This window comes from Oncorhynchus clarkii, chromosome 3, assembly GCF_045791955.1.
Source record: "Oncorhynchus clarkii lewisi isolate Uvic-CL-2024 chromosome 3, UVic_Ocla_1.0, whole genome shotgun sequence".
Lineage (NCBI taxonomy): Eukaryota > Metazoa > Chordata > Actinopteri > Salmoniformes > Salmonidae > Oncorhynchus > Oncorhynchus clarkii.
The window spans coordinates 50,872,922-50,891,534 of NC_092149.1; the positions used below are offsets into that span (position 1 = coordinate 50,872,922).

At 40.8% G+C, this 18,613-nt stretch overlaps 1 protein-coding gene across 1 annotated transcript in view; it reads left to right on the top strand.

The window, feature by feature from the left end:
* Positions 1–18,613, top strand: part of LOC139396904 (acid-sensing ion channel 4-A) — a 94,521-nt gene extending 75,908 nt beyond the window's left edge. The window contains exons 2-10 of the mRNA XM_071143836.1: positions 5,973–6,117; positions 6,498–6,625; positions 6,732–6,885; positions 7,674–7,727; positions 11,431–11,584; positions 12,103–12,194; positions 12,473–12,552; positions 13,014–13,121; positions 15,041–18,613. Coding sequence (XP_070999937.1) covers positions 5,973–6,117; positions 6,498–6,625; positions 6,732–6,885; positions 7,674–7,727; positions 11,431–11,584; positions 12,103–12,194; positions 12,473–12,552; positions 13,014–13,121; positions 15,041–15,166 — 1,041 coding nt within the window. The 3' untranslated portion in view covers positions 15,167–18,613. The remainder of the gene's footprint in view (positions 1–5,972; positions 6,118–6,497; positions 6,626–6,731; positions 6,886–7,673; positions 7,728–11,430; positions 11,585–12,102; positions 12,195–12,472; positions 12,553–13,013; positions 13,122–15,040) is intronic.

Consider the following 18,613-nt stretch of genomic DNA (forward strand, 5'->3'; position numbering starts at 1 on the left):
ATTTGACCGCGGTTCAACTGTTAATGTCACAGATGGCGGGAGCTTAGTTACCAGTATCTTTTTTAAATAAATAATCAAAATAGTTGACGCTGAAAACTGTATATTCAAAGATGAGTGGACGGAAAAGAATGCGTTAACTCTCACCGCAACTAGCACAAAACCAATGTGCCTGATATGCAGCGAGTCCGTAGCCCTCGTGAAAAGTGCCAATCTTAAACGAGATTATGTCCCCAAGAAATTTGGATGAGACGCATCCCCTGAACACGAAGGTGAGAACGAACAAGATGAATCAACTCAAATCCCAATATGAGAGGCCCACCAAAGTCCTTGTCAATTGCCTGACAGCCCAACAACGTGCAATGGAGTGTTCACTGAGGAATATCTTGGGTTTTGGGAGAAACCCCCACCCCCAAAAAATATCTGATGCTGAGATGGTTAAAGAAGGCATGTGTGAAGTCGCTGACACTCTGCTTGAAGGTTAACATAAACATGAGCTCAGGGAAAATATCAAACAGAGCTCACTGTCAGATTCCACAGCAATCTGAAATATTAGCTGAATATTTAGTAACTTCACAACTCGATGAGGCCATTCAGAATTCACCACGCATTTCATTTGCTGTGGATGAATCAACAGAAGACACTGATAATGCCCAGCTTCTGGTGTTTCTCATATTTTACAATGAAACAAGGAAGGAATTCTGTGGGGAGATGTTGGGCTTAACAAATCTAGAAGCACACACACACACACACGAGGAGAGGATATCCCATGAGGTCATCAAAGGGATGCTGACAAAAAGCAGGAGAGATCTGAAGTCTGTGGTCTCCATTATCACAGATCCAGCCATGGTAGGAAGAGGGAGGGGACTGGTTACACGTTTAAAAGAGGACCACCCTAACCTGACATCATACCACTGCATCATCCATCAATCTGTTCTGTGTGCCAGTCTGAAAGAGAAAGAGTATCCTGAGGTCATGACAATGATAATGAAACTTATCAATTTTTTGGAGAGCAACATCATCCCTACAACACTGCCTGCTATGAGGCTTTCTGACAGAGGCCAATGCCAATTTTGCTGACTTACTACTGCACAACAATGTAAGATTTCTCAGCAAAGGCAGGGTTTTGGAACACTTTTGGGCCATTCGGGAAGAAATAAAAGCTTTGTTATCAGAGCAAAAGAGTGACAAGCCAACTCAGTTTTTTGAGTTTTTGGAAGATAAAGAAGAAAATGTGAAAAGTAGAATTTTTGACAGACATTACATCACACTTTAATCAACTGAATGTTAAGCTGCAGGGATGGCACAACACAGTGTGTGATATGATAACAGCGGTCCGGGCTTTCCAGAAGAAATTGGAGCTTTTCAAGAATGATCTCTAGGTAGAACTTGTCCACTTCCCCAATCTTCTGGTGCAACGCAGGGAGACAAAGATGTTCCCAACCATGTTGATTTCATCCAGAAGCTGATGGATAACTTCAAGGATAACTTCAAGGATAACTTCAAGGCTCGCTTTGATGACTTCACTGTTGGGAGAGAACTGCTGCTGCTCATTCAGAACCCCTTCTTGGTCACAAATGTGACAAAGTTGTCAGAAGAAGCAAAACAGATCTTCAGATTGGTAGATGTTGCCTCACTGCAAATGGAGTTGATTGAGCTGCAAGAAAATGTGTATTTGAAGGAGCAGACTGGTGACTGTGACCCTGTTACTTTCTGGGGAAAGATGGTGCCTGCAGCTGATGTCCCTGTTCTCAAGAAACTGGCACTACACATCCTGACCATGTTTTGCTCCACATACAGCTGTGAATCAGCTTTCTCCACAGTTAACTTTATTAAAAACAAATAATGCACCAGGCTCACCAATGAACAGTGTCCCAGAGTTGCTCTCACACCATTTGTCCCAAAGTTCAAGGCATTGGCAGGAGACCAAAAGTGTAATTTCTCTCATTGATGCAAGGGCAAGGCCCAGAGTGACTTCTACATTAAGTTTGCACGGCCCACAGAGACATTCAAATTGTTATTTGTGTTAAACTCTCCTTTGTTCTCCAGAAAACATGCGTTTTATTTTATTTAAATTTGTTTGTTTTTTATTCAAGGACCATCTGCAATGGTTCACAGCAAAGTTGACGCAATGATGCACATGTTAACATTCTGAAGAAAAACGTTGTAATTAATTAAAATGTGTCTTGTCTGATTTCATGTTTTTAAGTGTACATTTTATATAACAACATCTTTCCTAAGTCGTAGACGACTATGTTTGTTACTGCGGCTGTACCACAACGCCGATAAAGGACGATATCCACCCGGACCTTTGCCACCTAGGAAATGTGTGTCACTGGACATCTGGCTTACCGGGTTGCCTGTTAAATATAACCAATACCTTGACAGAGAACATCGTAGAAGTTTTGTCATGAATGTACCTATCTATTACATTCATTAAAAGTTACCAAGAACACTAGTCCACAGCATGGTTTACCTGAAAGGTGGATAGCTATAGATGCCTTTGAGGGATTCTTCTAGAACTCCCTTAGTGTGATTTGAGGATACTTTGTTCCTCCTTGGAATTGACAAAGTCAGAGCTGTTACTTTGCTAAATTTGGTGCGAGATGAAACGCGGAGAAAATGCACCATCAATCACACAGACTCCTGGAGCGACGAGAGAGAGAGGCTCTAAAGCTGAGAAATGAATCAGTGGAGGCTCTGCCAGCAACGATTTCCAGGCTGAGATGATGGGAAAACTTCCCCTGCTCTCTGGGGACATCATTTGTGAACACCCCGGCATTCTCAAAACAGCCAAACTTTTAGAGCAGAACTCGGGGACTCTCTGTAAGAGAGTATTCTTTCCTTTTTTTTTTTCATTTCTAAACTTGAATCCCTCTACCGCTGTACCCTGCTGGATCAGATTGAGTGCAGTGGTGGAGGCTTAAGTATGTCAATGAAGCAGGCTAAATCAATGATAGGTACAGTTTACCTTCTCTGCTTGCTCTGTGCCAGCCTTCCACAGATTAAACCAATTTACACTAACAGCACATGTCAGTCAAAGAGGGTGGCTTGCACACCATTGTCCTCTTCATACGCTATTGGTTTAGCCACAATTATACTGTATGCCTTTGAATCATTTGACAACATTGTTTTGTTCCTACATACTAGGCTACATATTCTATATGTGTACCCATTTACTGAACGATCACACAGTCGATTTGAAATGTTTATTTTTTTTCTGTCAAAGGAACCCTATGGTAGGTGTGTACTATGTTTTAGTAAACATCCCAGTTTGGTAATACAGTTGAAGTCGGAAGTTTACATACACCTTATCCAAATACATTTAAACTCAGTTTTTCATAATTCCTGACATTTAATCCTAGTAAAAATGTCCTGTCTTAGGTCAGTTAGGATCCCCACTTTATTTTAAGAATGTGAAATGTCAGAATAATAGTAGAGAGAATGATTTATTTCTGATTTTATTTCTTTCATCACATTCCCAGTGGGGAAGACGTTTACATACACGCGATTAGTATTTGGTAGTATTGCCTTTAAATTGTTTAACTGGGGTCAAATGTTTCGGGTAGCCTTCCACAAGCTTCCCACAATAAGTTGGGTGAATTTTGGCCCATTCCTCCTGACAGAGCTGGTGTAACTGAGTCAGGTTTGTAGGCCTCCTTGCTAGCACATGCTTTTTCAGTTCTGTCCACACATTTTCAATAGGATTGAGGTCAGGGCTTTGTGATGGCCACTCCAATACCTTGACTTTGTTGTCCTTAAGCCATTTTGCCACAACTTTGGAAGTATGCTTGGGGTCATTGTCCATTTGGAAGACCCATTTGCGAGCAAGCTTTAACTTTAACTGATGTCTTGAGATGTTGCTTCAATATATCCACATAATTTTCAAGCATCATGATGCCATCTATTTTGTGAAGTGCACCAGTCCTTCCTGTTGTGGGGACAACATGATGCTGCCACCCCAGTGCTTCACGGTTGGGATGGTGTTCTTCTTCTCCAAACATAACGATGGTCATTATAGCCAAACAGTTCTATTTTTGTTTCATCAGACCAGAGAACATTTCTCCTAAAAGTACAATCTTTGTCCCCATGTGCAGTTGCAAACTGTAGCCTGGCTTTTTATGGCAGTTTTGGAGCAGTGACTTCTTCCTTGCTGAGAGTCCTTTCAGGTTATGTCGATATATAGGACCCGTATTACTCTGGATTTAGATACTTTTGTACCTGTTTCCTCCAGCATCTTCACAAGGTCCTTTGCTGTTGTTCTGGGATTAATTTTCACTTTTTGCACCAAAGAACGTTCATCTCTAGGAGACAGAACGCGTCTTGTTCCTGAGTAGTACGACGGCTGCGTGGTCCCATGGTGTTTATACTTGCGTATTATTGTTTGTACAGATGAACGTGGTACCTTTCAGGCATTTGGAAATTGCTCCCAAGGATGAACCAGACTTGTGGAGGTCTACAATTATTTTTCTGAGATTTCTTTAGATTTTCCCATGATGTCAAGCAAAGAGGCACTGAGTTTGGAGGTAGGCCTTGAAATACATCAACAGGTCCACCTACAATTGACTCAAATAATGTCAATTAGCTTATCAGAAGCTTCAAAAGCCATGACATCATTTTCTGGAATTTTCCAAGCTGTTTAAAGGCACAGTCAACTTAGTGTATGTATACTTTTGACACAATGGAATTGTGATACAGTGAATTATAAGTGAAATAATCTGTCTGTTAACAATTGCTGGAAAAATTACTTGTGTCATGCACAAAGTAGATGTCCTAACCGACTTGCCAAAACAATAGTTTGTTAACAAGAAATTTGTGGAGTGGTTGAAAAATTTGCTTTAATGACTTCAACCTAAGTGTATGTAAACTTCCGACTTCAACTGTAAGCGTCTGTATAAGCATTTCGCTGCACCTGCGATAACATTTGCAAATCTGTCTAGGCGACCAAAACAATTTGATTTGGGCTTAAAGGGGCAATCTGGGAATCAAACAACAACAAAACTGGTCTTAATGACTGTTATGGACGGTGTACAACAGCCAGCAGAGCCAGATGACAGTGTACGGGTTTTATAGCTCAACCGTGGCTTTAATTTGTGTGTAACTATCAGTGTTGTCTCATTTTTGTCCCTAATTTATCCGTCACACCAGTCATTATAAGGCTTGTGCTTAGGGTTGCAAAATTCTGATAATTCCCAGGATTTCTAGGTTTCCTGCTTGTTCCGACCTGTTCCGGGAATCTTCCATCTGCGATTTCTGGAAGACCAGGCCATTTTGAGAAAGTTACTGGAATTATGCAACTCTAAGTGGGGTGATATTGAAGTAAAAACAGGCTTGTTTTTACAGAAACATTCTGGATTTGACACCGTTGTAATTTGACTGTCAACCCCGCTGTCTCATCTGCTCATTATGTTTGTCATGTGATTTTCTCATCTTTCATTCTTTCATTTCACAAGGTTCATGGTGTCAAGTCAAAATAACGGACATGTGTCACTTTGGCTTGTACTGTAGTGAGATAAGGCCCATAAACAAAGAAAATGAACTCCCTTAAAAGGCTGCTGTCAAGCTGATGATAAGATGATATTGTACATCAGTTTCAAATGCTTCTGTTTTCTTTTAAATATTTTCTTATTAACGTAGATTAAAAAGATCTTGGGGGATTTCTGTGGAATCCTGAATGGATCATTTTATCGTAGTCATACAGTAAGTATGTAAAATACAGGTATACGTTACAAGTTGTGTTTTTGATGTGTTTTTATCAGTAAAGATCAAGACTGTTGGTATGTAACTCTCCCCTCAAAACACATCTCCTATGTTTATTACAGACAGAGAATGTGAAACCACGTAGACAATCTTGTTCATTTTCCAGGCCATATCTTCAACTTCATTACGACACCTCACGAGTACGTCTGTCATAGTGGAGATGGATATTGTCATGTTTATTATGACATTTCTGATACGAACATATTCTCCTGTAGGTCTACACCAGATACGGAAAATGTTACACTTTCAACGGGAACAAGTCGACGTCCAGGAAAACCAAGCAAGGTGGAATGGGAAATGGCCTGGAGATTATGTTGGATATTCAACAGGACGAGTATCTCCCCATCTGGAAAGAGACAAGTAAGCCATAAATCTTACGTGATGTTGCGGGCTCCTGTGTCTGTTGTCATAAATCTCTGAATCTTGTTTGTGAGGGGACCCTAGCGATACATTTTTGCAATGGCATCACCATCCTGAATAGTGTTTTTGTAAAATGATTACTGGAAGGGATACATCTGTTGACAGCACTGTTAGTCATATACTACACACACACACACACACACACACACACACACACACACACACACACACACACATTGTCAGTGTCTCATTTTTCTCATGACTGAGATAGGCGTAGTGAAAATTAGCCCTCCCCTAGGATTGATGAATAAAAGGCTGAATGAATCCACTCTGTATGTGTGTCTTTGTACTGCCTGCGCGTGCCTCTTTTATCCCGGAAGATGAGACGTCGTTAGAGGCAGGGATCCGCGTGCAGATCCACAGCCAGGATGAGCCTCCCTACATCCACCAGCTGGGCTTCGGAGTCTCCCCGGGATTCCAGACCTTTGTTTCATGTCAGGAACAAAGGGTAGGCCCCGGCACTGCTTTCTCCCAGATTACCACCCCCTCAGTACTTTTCCCACTTCTCCTCCCTGTGGCTCAGACACGGCTCTAATCAATCACTCTGTGCTTAGCTGACCTACCTGCCCCAGCCCTGGGGGAACTGCCGCTCCACCAGCGACCAGATGATCCCGGGATACGACACCTACAGCATCAGTGCCTGCCGCCTGCGCTGCGAGACCAGGGAGGTGCTCCGGGAGTGCAACTGCAGGATGGTGCACATGCCCGGTAAGTAGTCTACTGTAAACCTCACTCCCTACATGGCACAGACATCCATCCGACATCTATTCCACGTGGGTTCAACCTGATTTCCTTGAAATGACGTGGAAACAACGTTGATTCAACCAGTGGTTCACTGATATTAGATAATTTTGTCCCTGTTTCAACCATTTCATGTTCACACTGTCAATATGTACGTCTCGGCACGGCTGGAGTCCTATGTGGTATACCAATCTGCTTCTTTTCATTCCTTGATGAAAATCCCCTGTACAGACACACCTGACCTCTCTCCATTGGAAATATGGTGAAAGATTTCCTGTGCATTCCTGCTACCCTGATCATAATGACGACTCTGCTCCTCTGTGCCCCCGACTTTAATGTCCCCAAATCAATCTTCCCTAATGCAAATTGGAAAGGCGACTGTTCTCAAAACATTAACTCAAAGAACATTTTGTCGTCTGCGTTGCCACACATATTTCCCGCGATTAATTGTGCTCCTGATGAATTCCTATCGTTAGTGCCCCCTGCTCTGTGTTTGTCACGGTGAGAAGGTAAATCGTTGATTGGTTTTTAGACTTTCTAAATATGCCTTTGGGGTGGGGCCCCGGTGCTCCATTTCTCGATGCAATCAGAGGCGGACACCCTATCCCTGGAACTCATCTTCCCATGTCTGCGTTCGTAGATGAATGATAAGCTAGTGTTCTGTTCTCAATGAGAGTTTTCCATGTTGGCAGACATACAGGCGGCGACCATTTTGTTTTTGATTGATCAAACTCATTTCATGTTTTGTACTCCAGGAACTGCCGATATCTGCACTCCCAGTAACATCAAGTGTGTTGACAAGGCGCTTGGTAAGAAACCTTTTTATTTACTATTATAATAGAGTAAAACAACAGTGAAATCAGTAACTCAGAATGTTGACTCACTTTATAAGGAAATATTGAGTTTCAGTGTATGGGTGGAGATAGCCTGGGTAAAGATTTCAAAATGAAATTGCCTCCATGTTGATATGTCAATTGTAGGAGAAGGAAATGCGCAAGCTGTGAGTGACAACGATGTTACCCAACTCCTTACTCGACTTCACGTTGGAGCTTTCACAGTACATTGATATTCCTTCACCAAACCAACTCCATACGGTGCGGCCGACTCCCCACTGTCTGGTTCGGGTTATCTCTGTGCAGAGGTGATTTGTCTCAAAGATACTATGACGGTCATAAAAGAAACGCTTTATTATGTGATGAGAGATATATTAGTACAATTAGGATTTTCAAGCCTAATAAGCCAGACATTTAATTATCATCTTCTTCAAAAAGAATCCAAGCCCATTTAATGGGTGGGTGAGCTAAATGTAGATATATCTTACAAGAACTGTTCATATTTATATCGGTTACATTTTCCACTCAAATAATCAGAATAAATTCAGCCATTGTGAAAGGTAATAACTTAAAACATTATTTATATATTTGTATTATATAGTTGATTTTTTTTTTGTGTGCCTCAGTCCAAGAATAGATTATGTGTTGCCCCTGCATACAAATAACCTCATTATAAGAGTTATAAAATTGGAATTACTGTTATCAGGTCATAGACACTGGCCATTTTGTCCAACTGAATTGAAATTTGTCTTGAAAAGAGGGATGATTGAGTAAGCCATGTATTGTGGTCTATGTTTATGTAGTATGTGAGGTTTTTTTTCTGATTGTGCATATATTTGCTTTTATCGCTGTGAATGAGAAATTGTTTATGCATGTACAGTGCATTTGGAAAGTATTCAGGCCCCTTGACTTTTTCCACATTTTCTTACGTTACAGCCTTATTCTAAAAATGATTAAATTATTTTTTTTTCTCATCAATCTACACATAATACCCCATAAGGACAAAGCAAACACAAGGTTTTTTTTGTTAAAAATGAAAAACAGAAATATCTTATTTACATTACTATTCAGACCTTTTGCTATGAGACTCGAAGTTGAGCTCAGGTGTATCCTATTTCCCTTGATCGTCATCTGTGGTAAATTCAATTGATTGGACATGATTTGGAAAGGCACGAGCCTGTCTATATAGGGTCCTACAGTTGACAGTAAATGTCAGAGCAAAAACCAAGACATGAGGTCGAAGGAATGGTCCGTAGAGCTCCAATACAGGACCTGGAGAAGGGTACCAAAAAAAAGTCCCCAAGAACACAATAGCCATTCTTACATTGAAAATGTTTGGAACCACCAAGACTCTTCCTAGAGCTGGCCGCCCGGCCAAACTAAGCAATCGGGGGAGAAGGGCCTTGGTCAGGGAGGTGACCAAGAACCTGATGGTCACTCTGACAGAGCTCCAGAGTTCCTCTGTGGAGATGGGAGAACCATCCAGAAGGACAATCATCTCTGCAGCACTCCACCAATCAAGCCTTTATGGTAGAGTGGTCAGACGGAAGCCACTCCTCAGTAAAAGGTGCATGACAGCCCGCTTGGAGTTTGCCAAAAGGCACCTAAAAGACTCTCAGACCATGAGAAACAAGATTCTCTGGTCTGATGAAACCAAGATTGAACTCTTTGACCTGAATGCCAAGCATCACATATGGAGGAAACCCTTCATCCCTACGGTGAAGCATGGTGGTGGCCGCATCATGCTTTGGGGATGTTTTTTAGCGGCAGAGACTGGGAGACTAGTCAGGATCGAGGGAAAGATGAACGGAGCAAAGTACAGAGTTCCTCGATGAAAACCTGCTCCAGAGTGCTCAGGAACTCAGACTGTGGTGAAGGTTCACCTTCCAACACGACAACAACCCCTAAGCACACAGCCAAGACAATGCAGGAGTGGCTTTACAAGTCTCTGAATGTCTTTGAGTGGCCCAGCCAGAGCCCAGATTTCAACCCAATCAGACATCTCTGGAGAGACCTGAAAACAGCTGTGCAGCGACGCTCCCCATCCAAGCTGACAGTGGGAACAATTTAATCAATTTTAGAATAAGGCTGTAATGTAACAAAATGTGGAAAAAGTCAATGCACTGTATGTGTTAGTGTGTGCACCCAATGAAATAGCCATGATTTCAGTAAGTATATTAATTAAGCATGTAGTAACATTACCTCTGCCACACTGACCCTCAGCACCAGGCAGAATGGTGCCAGAAAAACAACCTCTACCTCAACGTCAGTAAGAGCAAGGAGCTGATCGTGTACTACAGGAAACGGAAGTGGGACGAGCACACCCCCATTCACATCGACAAGGCTGCAGTGGAGCGGGTCAAGCGCTTCAAGTTCCTCTGTGTCCAAATCACTAAGGACTTAAAATGGTCCACATATCACATGCGAACTGTCGTGAAGAAAACGCGACAGCGCCTCTTTCACCTCAGTAGTTTGAAAAGATTTGGCAATGGCCATCAAATACTTTAAAAGTTCTACAGCTGCACCATTGAGAACATATTGACTGGCTGCATCGCTGCTTGGTATGGCAACGACACCTTTCCCTCAATCGCATGGCACTACAGGGGGTGGTGCGGACAGGCAGTACATCACTGGGGCTGACCTCGCTGACATCGAGGACCTCTATATCAGGCAGTGTTGAAAGGAAGTCCCAGGAAAATTGTTAAAGACTCCAGCCACCCCAACCATATACTGTTCTCTCTGCTTCCGCATGACAAGCAGTATCCGAACATCAAGTATGACACCAATAGGCTCGTGAACATCTTTCTATCCCCAAGCCATGAGACCGCTAAACAGCTAACAAAATGGCTACACGGACTATCTGCATGGACTCTTTTATTTTTGTGCACTGTCTCTATGCACATTCTACACACTCACACACATATATTCATACTGACTCTACATACGCACACACGCTCACGTTTCTCATATATGCTGATGCTAAGTCACCTTACCCCTATACATATCTAATCGTAACACTCCAGTATCCCTGCCCATTGTAAATAGGATATTAGCACTGACCCTGGAACTAACCCTGTATATAGATGAGTTACTTTTTTTGTGTTCTTCTTTTTTTGGTCTACTTCTTTTTTATTTGATTTTTTATAGAACTACTGCATCGTTGGGAAAGAGAGAGCGTGAAAGGCATTTCACGGTACTAGTACAGTGCACGTGACAATAAAAACTTAGAAACTGGTAAACATTGAATTATAAGAAAGGGAAATCCCACCAATTTTCATATTCATTATCTCTAGCACATAGGCACTGGAGATAATAAATATGGGGATAAAAAAGTAACAGAATTCCCCTTTAACTTGCTAACTGAAATCCATCAACAGTGGTTATTAGGAGGCAAAGATGGAACCCAAACACACCAGCATCCTATTTGATGGTGCCCATGCAGGAGAACAAGGGCCTCACTTTGTGCATGGCAGCTGTTCCATCGTCACTGGAGTCTATAGCTCATTTAGGATCACCTGGCTTTAGACTGGTCTTACTGACCCAAGCTATGTCCTAGAGCCAGGCTAACAACACTGCTCTGTGTTCGAGGCTATCTTCCAGACCCAGGCTATAACACTCTGCTCTGTGTTCCAGGCTATGTCGCAAACCCAGGATGTAACAATCTGCTCTGTGTACCCAGCCCTTCTCCAGAAGAGCACTGGGGACACCTGTCCCTGTGAGACACCATGCAACCTGACCCGCTACGGCAAGGAACTCTCCATGGTCAAGATCCCTAGCAAGGGCTCCGCTCGCTACCTGTCCAGGAAGTACGACAAGTCTGAGGAGTATATCAGGTAGATCTAACTTGACGACTTATATGACTATGACCTGGAAAAGATCAGCGCTGGAAAATGGAGACACCCTCAGGGGTTGGCTTACACATCATGAGAAAATGTCACCCTATTCATCTATAGTGCACTACTTTTTGACCAGAGACCTACGGACCCTGGTCAAAAGTAGGGTACTAGGTTGCGTTTTCAGATGCGGCCTGTGCTTTTCAAGTCCACTGCTCAATGCTGTTAAGATCTTAAAGGCCGCCTAATCTGACAGTCATTAACTTGATTACTTTGAATTGCTTTTTACGGCATGAATGTGCCACCGTGACAATTTATGATGACCATAAAAAAGGACATGGTACGGTATATGTGTTGACGTCTTATCCTGTTGACGTTGCAGTGCTGTGTTTTGAGTTTAAAAGGAAAGTGCACGTTGTATTGTTTTCTCTGTAACACTTCACTATTGGTTATAACAAACGTATCATAAACACATGCAGTTATCTTTTATTCATGTTCACATTTTCCTCCGTCTCCAGAGACAACTTTCTGGTGCTGGACATCTTCTTCGAGGCTCTTAACTACGAAACAATTGAACAAAAAAAAGCGTACGATGTTGCAGGTTTACTAGGTGAGTGTTTCTCTTTTCGGCCCTGACCCCTTTCTCTCTCGCCATTTTTTACATTTAATTCAACGTTTTTTCAACAATTGGTGTTTCATGTGGTTTAAAGATGAGTCTTAATATAGAAACTGCCTGACTGTGGTTCTTTGTAATAAATTAGTAATAAATGGTAATAAATGGAATTTGGACTCGAGATAATGGGTTTGAACTATGAGTTTAATGAGTTATCATTGACATCACCTGGAACCATACCAGGAGGAATCTTAATATGATGTCTTCCTTTTCAGGTGACATTGGAGGCCAGATGGGCTTGTTCATTGGAGCCAGTATTTTGACAATCTTAGAAATTTTGGATTATGTTTACGAGGTACATTGTCTCATATGTGTATGTGCATGAAGCTCACAAAAGGGGACACATTCGGGGTTGCAAAATTCTGTAGTTTTCCTCAAAAATTCTGGTTGGCGGATTCCGGATTTCCTGCTTATACCCACCTGATTCCAACCGGGATTTCTGGAATACCTGTACATTTCGGGAAAGTTACTGGAATTTTACAACCCTACACACATTTCAGCTGTTCATAATCTGTAAACCCCAAGGACAACATTCTAAAATGGCAGCCTTAATCAGTGTCAGTGGGACTTTGACCTTTTCAACTGTTACGTGAGGACTACGATCACTGCTTATGTGTCAATTATGAGCGTGAATGATTTCACTCGTGTTATACGAGGCTAATGATATGGATAGCCCCCGCTCGCTGAGCACTGGGATATGTCAGATGTGCTGACGGAGTGGACTCCTGACTTTCTCTCTTCCCTCCCTTCATGCAGGTGATCAAGCACAGGCTGCAGCGTCTGCTGAGGCCACAGAAGGATGAGAAGAAACAACAGACGACCACAGTTGCAACTGTGGATCTGCAAGATATGAAAGCCAGTAAGGTGAGCGTGTTGCTTGTGGAGGGCAGGCATGTTGCATCAGGCATGTTGCGGGCCTACACATCCACAGGCTGTGCATGAAGGGAGAATGAACCTCCTAAAAATGGGGTTGTTCAGTTCACTCTAGCCGTGATGTACAACCATTTGGGCACAACGGTTGTCAATCTAAATATCACTACAAGCTATATCATTATAAATCGTTATACATTACTACAAGCTATATCACTATACATCTTTATATATCACTATACATCTTTATTTATCATTATAAGCTCTATCCCTATAAATCTTTACATATCACTATACATCTTTATATATCACTATAAATCTTTATGTATCAATACATCTTTATATAAGCTATAAGCTATCTCACTATAAATCTTTATGTATCAATACATCTTTATATAAGCTATAAGCTATCTCACTATAAATCTTTATGTATCAATGTAAATATTTATAAATCACTATAAATATGTATCACTACAAGCTATATCATTATAAATCTTTATATATCACTATAAATCTATATATATCACGATAAGCTCTATCCCTATAAATCTTTATATATCACTATAAATCTTTGTGTCACAACAAATCTTTATGTATCATCTTTATATATAAGCTATATCACTATACATCTTTATATATCACTACAAGTCATATCACTATACATCTGTATATATCACTACAAGTTATATCACTGCATGTCTTTCTCAAGGACATCAGGGTAGTCTCTTGTTAAAAATATTGTTTTATCCCACTGTACAGGATTACATCCCCCCAGAGGCAACTCCAATTCCCAGGTCCCTCTCTCATGAGGAACAAATTTACTTCTCGAGTTCATATAAAATCATCCAAAATCATCCATTTTCCCTAGATGTAAAAAAATCATCTACATGAAATATCTACCATTACATCAAAGGTATTATCATTTTGGTTTATTCAAAGGCATTGTAATTTTGGTTTATTGAGCCAACGTTAAACTGTACATCAGTTAGGGCCAGTTTCCAGGACACAGACTAAGCCTCCATTGAACATTCTTAGGGCTCTATTCAATCCTGAGCGCTGAAGATCTGCTTTGTAGCGCGATTGATCCTCTTAAGGATCCTCCCCTTTTTTCAATTTTTGCCTAAAATGACATACCCGAATCTACCTGCTTGTAGCTCAGGACCTGAAGCAAGGTTATGCATATTCTTGACACCATTTGGAAGGAAACACTGAAGTTTGTGGACATGTGAAAATAATGTAGGAGAATATAACACATTAGATCTGGTAAAAAATAATAACAAAGAAAAAAATAAAAATACAAGAGAAAGGCTATACTGTATTATTCCAGCCCAAGCACAATTTAGTTTTTGGCCACTTGTTAGCAGCAGTGTATGTGCAAAGCTTTAGACTGATCCAATGAAACATTGCATTTCTGTTCAAAATTTTGTATCTAGACTGCTCAAATGTACCTAATTGGAATATTAATAACTTTGAGTTTATAACTGTGCACTCCTCAAACAATATCATGGCATTATTTCACTGTAATAGCTACTGTAAATTGAACAGTTCAGTGAGATTAACAATAATTTAAGCTTTCTGCCAATATCAGATATGTCTATGTCCTGGGAAATGTTCTTGTTACTTACAACCTCATGCTAATCACATTAGCGCACATTAGCTCAACCGTCCCGTGGGTGGGACACCGATCAGTAGAGATGCTCAATGTACCCGCGGTCGCTGAGACTGCATTCACAGTAAGTGCTGCATATTTCGACTCAATTGGAAATGACCTTAAAATGTATACATTGATCTTCCGCGATACTTCGGCAATACGAATTGAATAGAGCCCTTAGTCCAAGACTAATCTTTATCTGTGTCTGGGAAACTGGCCCATTTTGTATATCTTATTGTGTTGTGGTCTTTGTGGCCACCAGGAGTCCAGTGATATGACCATGACCAGAAGTCATCCTGAAGGAGCTTATGCCAAAACGATTCTACCGAACCACCATCTCCCCCACCACCAAGGACAGCCACATGTGTTTGAGGACTTTGCCTGCTAGAGCCGGCGGCCATCTTTCCATCCTGATGACAACAAAAGTTGTGTCCTCTCTGGGCTGGATCGGGCATCAAAACAGACCCTGGGACCTCAGTTCTATATCTTTCTTGCTGTCACCAGTGAAAAAGCTACAGCCAAAGTTGAACACCAAACCTGTGCTGCAAACAGACCACTTGTATGTAAGCACGGATTGGACCCCACATTACTGTCCAGCTGGAGACGCCCACCTTCAATCTTCCTACAATTGACAGCTGGCCACTGCGATTTCTATACTGGTTATTTTGGTACATGGTCACCACATGGGAACAAGACAAGGACTGCATGCCATTTTGAGCCATCTTGATTAATTTCTACTCAACTCCAGTATCTTGATTTGTGTACCCTTCTTAATTTGTTATTATTATTCTCAATAAGTTCTCACTCAGCTCACTGTTTTTGAATCATTGTAAAATATGTCATTATTTGATGAGACATCATTTCCCCTTTATATTGTATACAAGATGAGTATAAGACAGGTGGTCATATTCAATCGAACCATTATACAGAGATATCAAACAAAATCAGAGGAATTACATTGATCTTTTGGCGTGTTAAAACCATACTATCCTCGCTTTGATGATAGGGCCCATACTGCGTACCAGCTATACACTATTTAGTATTTATTAGGATCCCCATTAGCTGCTGCCAAGGTAGCAGCTACTCTTCCTGTGGTCCAAGCAGGGTTAAAACAATTACATCACAACCAAACACAACAGCCGAAATCATAAATAAAACAACGCATCATACAATATATTACATTATTGCTCTTTTATTACAAATGTACAATATAAAATCCACAATACCACATTACAAATGTGTGTGTGTGTGTGTGTGGAGAGTGAGTGTGTTAGATTGTGTGTAAGTGTTTGGGTCTCTTCACAGTCCTCGTTGTGCCATGAGGTGTTGTTTTATCTGATTTTAGTGCTCGCTTGAGTTATTTGGTGTGGAAGAGAGTTCCATGTAGTTATGGCTCTATGTAGTACTGAGTTTCCCAGAGTCTGTTCTGGACTTCGGGACTGTGAAGAGACCCCTGGTGGCATTTCTTGTGGGGTACGTATGGGTGTCTGAGCTGTGTATTAGATGTTTGAACAGACAGTTTGGTGCTTTCAACACATCAATACCTCTCACAGAGGCAAGCAGTGAGGAGGTCAATCTCTCCTCTACTTTGAGCCAGGAGAGATTGACATGTCTGGTTTATGGGAAAGGTGTTTTAGAGAGTAGCATTATACATTTACATAGGTTCAACCTGAACACAAAGAGAAAGCACTGTTTTAAATGGATAATTATTAATTTAATTCAACACTAATACTAATTTTTGTAATTGATTTATATATTTTAGAGAAAATTATTTAAAAAATATATACATATATATATATATAGCTGTTATGATTGTAGTAATCACACTGACATATTTTTGTTTATTAGCAAAACCAGTCAGAAAGATGATTGGAATTGCCTTGCTCCAAGCAACAAAATGCACATAGATATGGTTAGTAGGACTGTCATTATTTGTATTTTATTTACTGACTTGGGTGAAGTTCTTACAACAATTACGGTGTCCATATTGGGTCATCATTCAAAAAGGCAATGAATAGCAAGCAACAAGCTGTGCTGTGAATCCCCTTGACATGGATGAATCAGAATACACACAATTGAGCACATTCCACAGTCTAGTAGCTGAGCGCCTCTATTTAAAGAAAGGGCCAGAAGAGTCCTTTCCCATAAATCCCTGTTGGAAGCAAAGTTGCTTCCAAAAGAATTGCTTTATGTCTCCTGCACAATCTCTTGGCTTAGATAGTGAATTTGTTACAGTAAAAGTTTATCCTGGACTAAAACTGCTGTCCACTCTCGTGTAGAACAGCCTCAGTGAAAGACCTATCACTTTGACTACTGTCTGAAAATCGACTGTAGGTATACGATTTTGTATTTTGCTGGGTTATTCATTTATACCTCACATTACAGCACACAATCACATAAATAGATAAAGATGTTTGAATATAACTATTTGTTATTTTTTTATTTTGCTTGTGATCTTAGAAACGGCCGTAATGGATCTTTTTATCTCAATATCAAATCATTTGGATAACAATGAAGTACCTTCCTGTGATTGTTTTAAATTAAAATGGTCAAAAATGAAGAAAAACAATTCTTAGCAAAGAGAAATTTCTCAATCAAGAATTTAGCTAGGACTGTCTGGGAGTGGAGAGGGGGAAACTAGCTGTTATTGGCAGAGAGGTTTGGAACTCTTTCTTATTAGTCTATGAAGTAGGTGATGTCACCAGGCAGGGCAAAACTCCATCCCACCAAAACAGGCTGACATTTCAGGCGGACTTTTCAAACAGCCATTACACTAAAAGGGCACCATCATCATTTTCACAATTTCACAGTATTATTCCAGCCTCCGTGTGGAAATATAACACAGGAAACTCTCATTTTTGACCCCACTGGGCCTTTAATATCTGTAACCCTGCTGAGTGCTCTGTGCTGTGCTTTGTTTGACAAGTCCACAATGAAATGACCCATTCATCAGCGTAAATAAAATCTACTCTTGCCCCATGTCAAGTAATCACGGGGGCCAAGCATGGCTTTTAAATATTCATAATCATAATCATCATCATTTTCAAAAGTTCCCAATCATGGTCCCTGATGGCACCCTATACCAGGTTTCTCCTCTGTCATCAACAACACTGAAGGACAGGTCGCACACTGAGGAGATTCTGTACTAAGGTGAATGTGGGGTCAAATGATCAATGTAAAGCTTGACTTCGCTTGTTGCAGTCACGTATAGGCGGTCATGCATGTATAGATACAGGAAAGCCTCAGAGTCGGTCTGTGATTTGCTGTGTGTATAGCATACATGTTTGGCTTGTCTGAGAATGTGTCCATAGAATTCTGAAATAATTTGGTATGGAATATTACAAATAGTAGTTGCAAATGACATCTGTGCATATTACAGTGGAACTAAATGGTGGCTGTGGAGCTGGAGTTGACCTTGCTTGATTTCCCCAGTTGACGACATTCTGTACATTACCATTACTAAATTTGCCACTCTCCTCGTTCGTTCACTGAATTTCGCTCTTCTCTGCTTGTTCAGGTTCGCAATACTGTTGACATATTGTATATTCACACAATCAAAATCAATTCTCTGTAATAACAAATTTGTGTATTGCGAAATTTCTCATTTTGGTCTGAATGTTCCACATGACAGCAATAGGGGTTTCATTGAGTGAAATGGCATTGCGGCATGCACCGTTACACTGTCGACAGCTCAAGATGAAGAACGGATCAGAGCAATTTTATCAAACAGTGTGACACCAATGGAAATTCACTAAGATTTACAGGAGAATGCTGAAGACGTTTTGTTCAGAAGTCTGCTATTGTAACTGTTTATTCTGTTAGAACACATTTTATA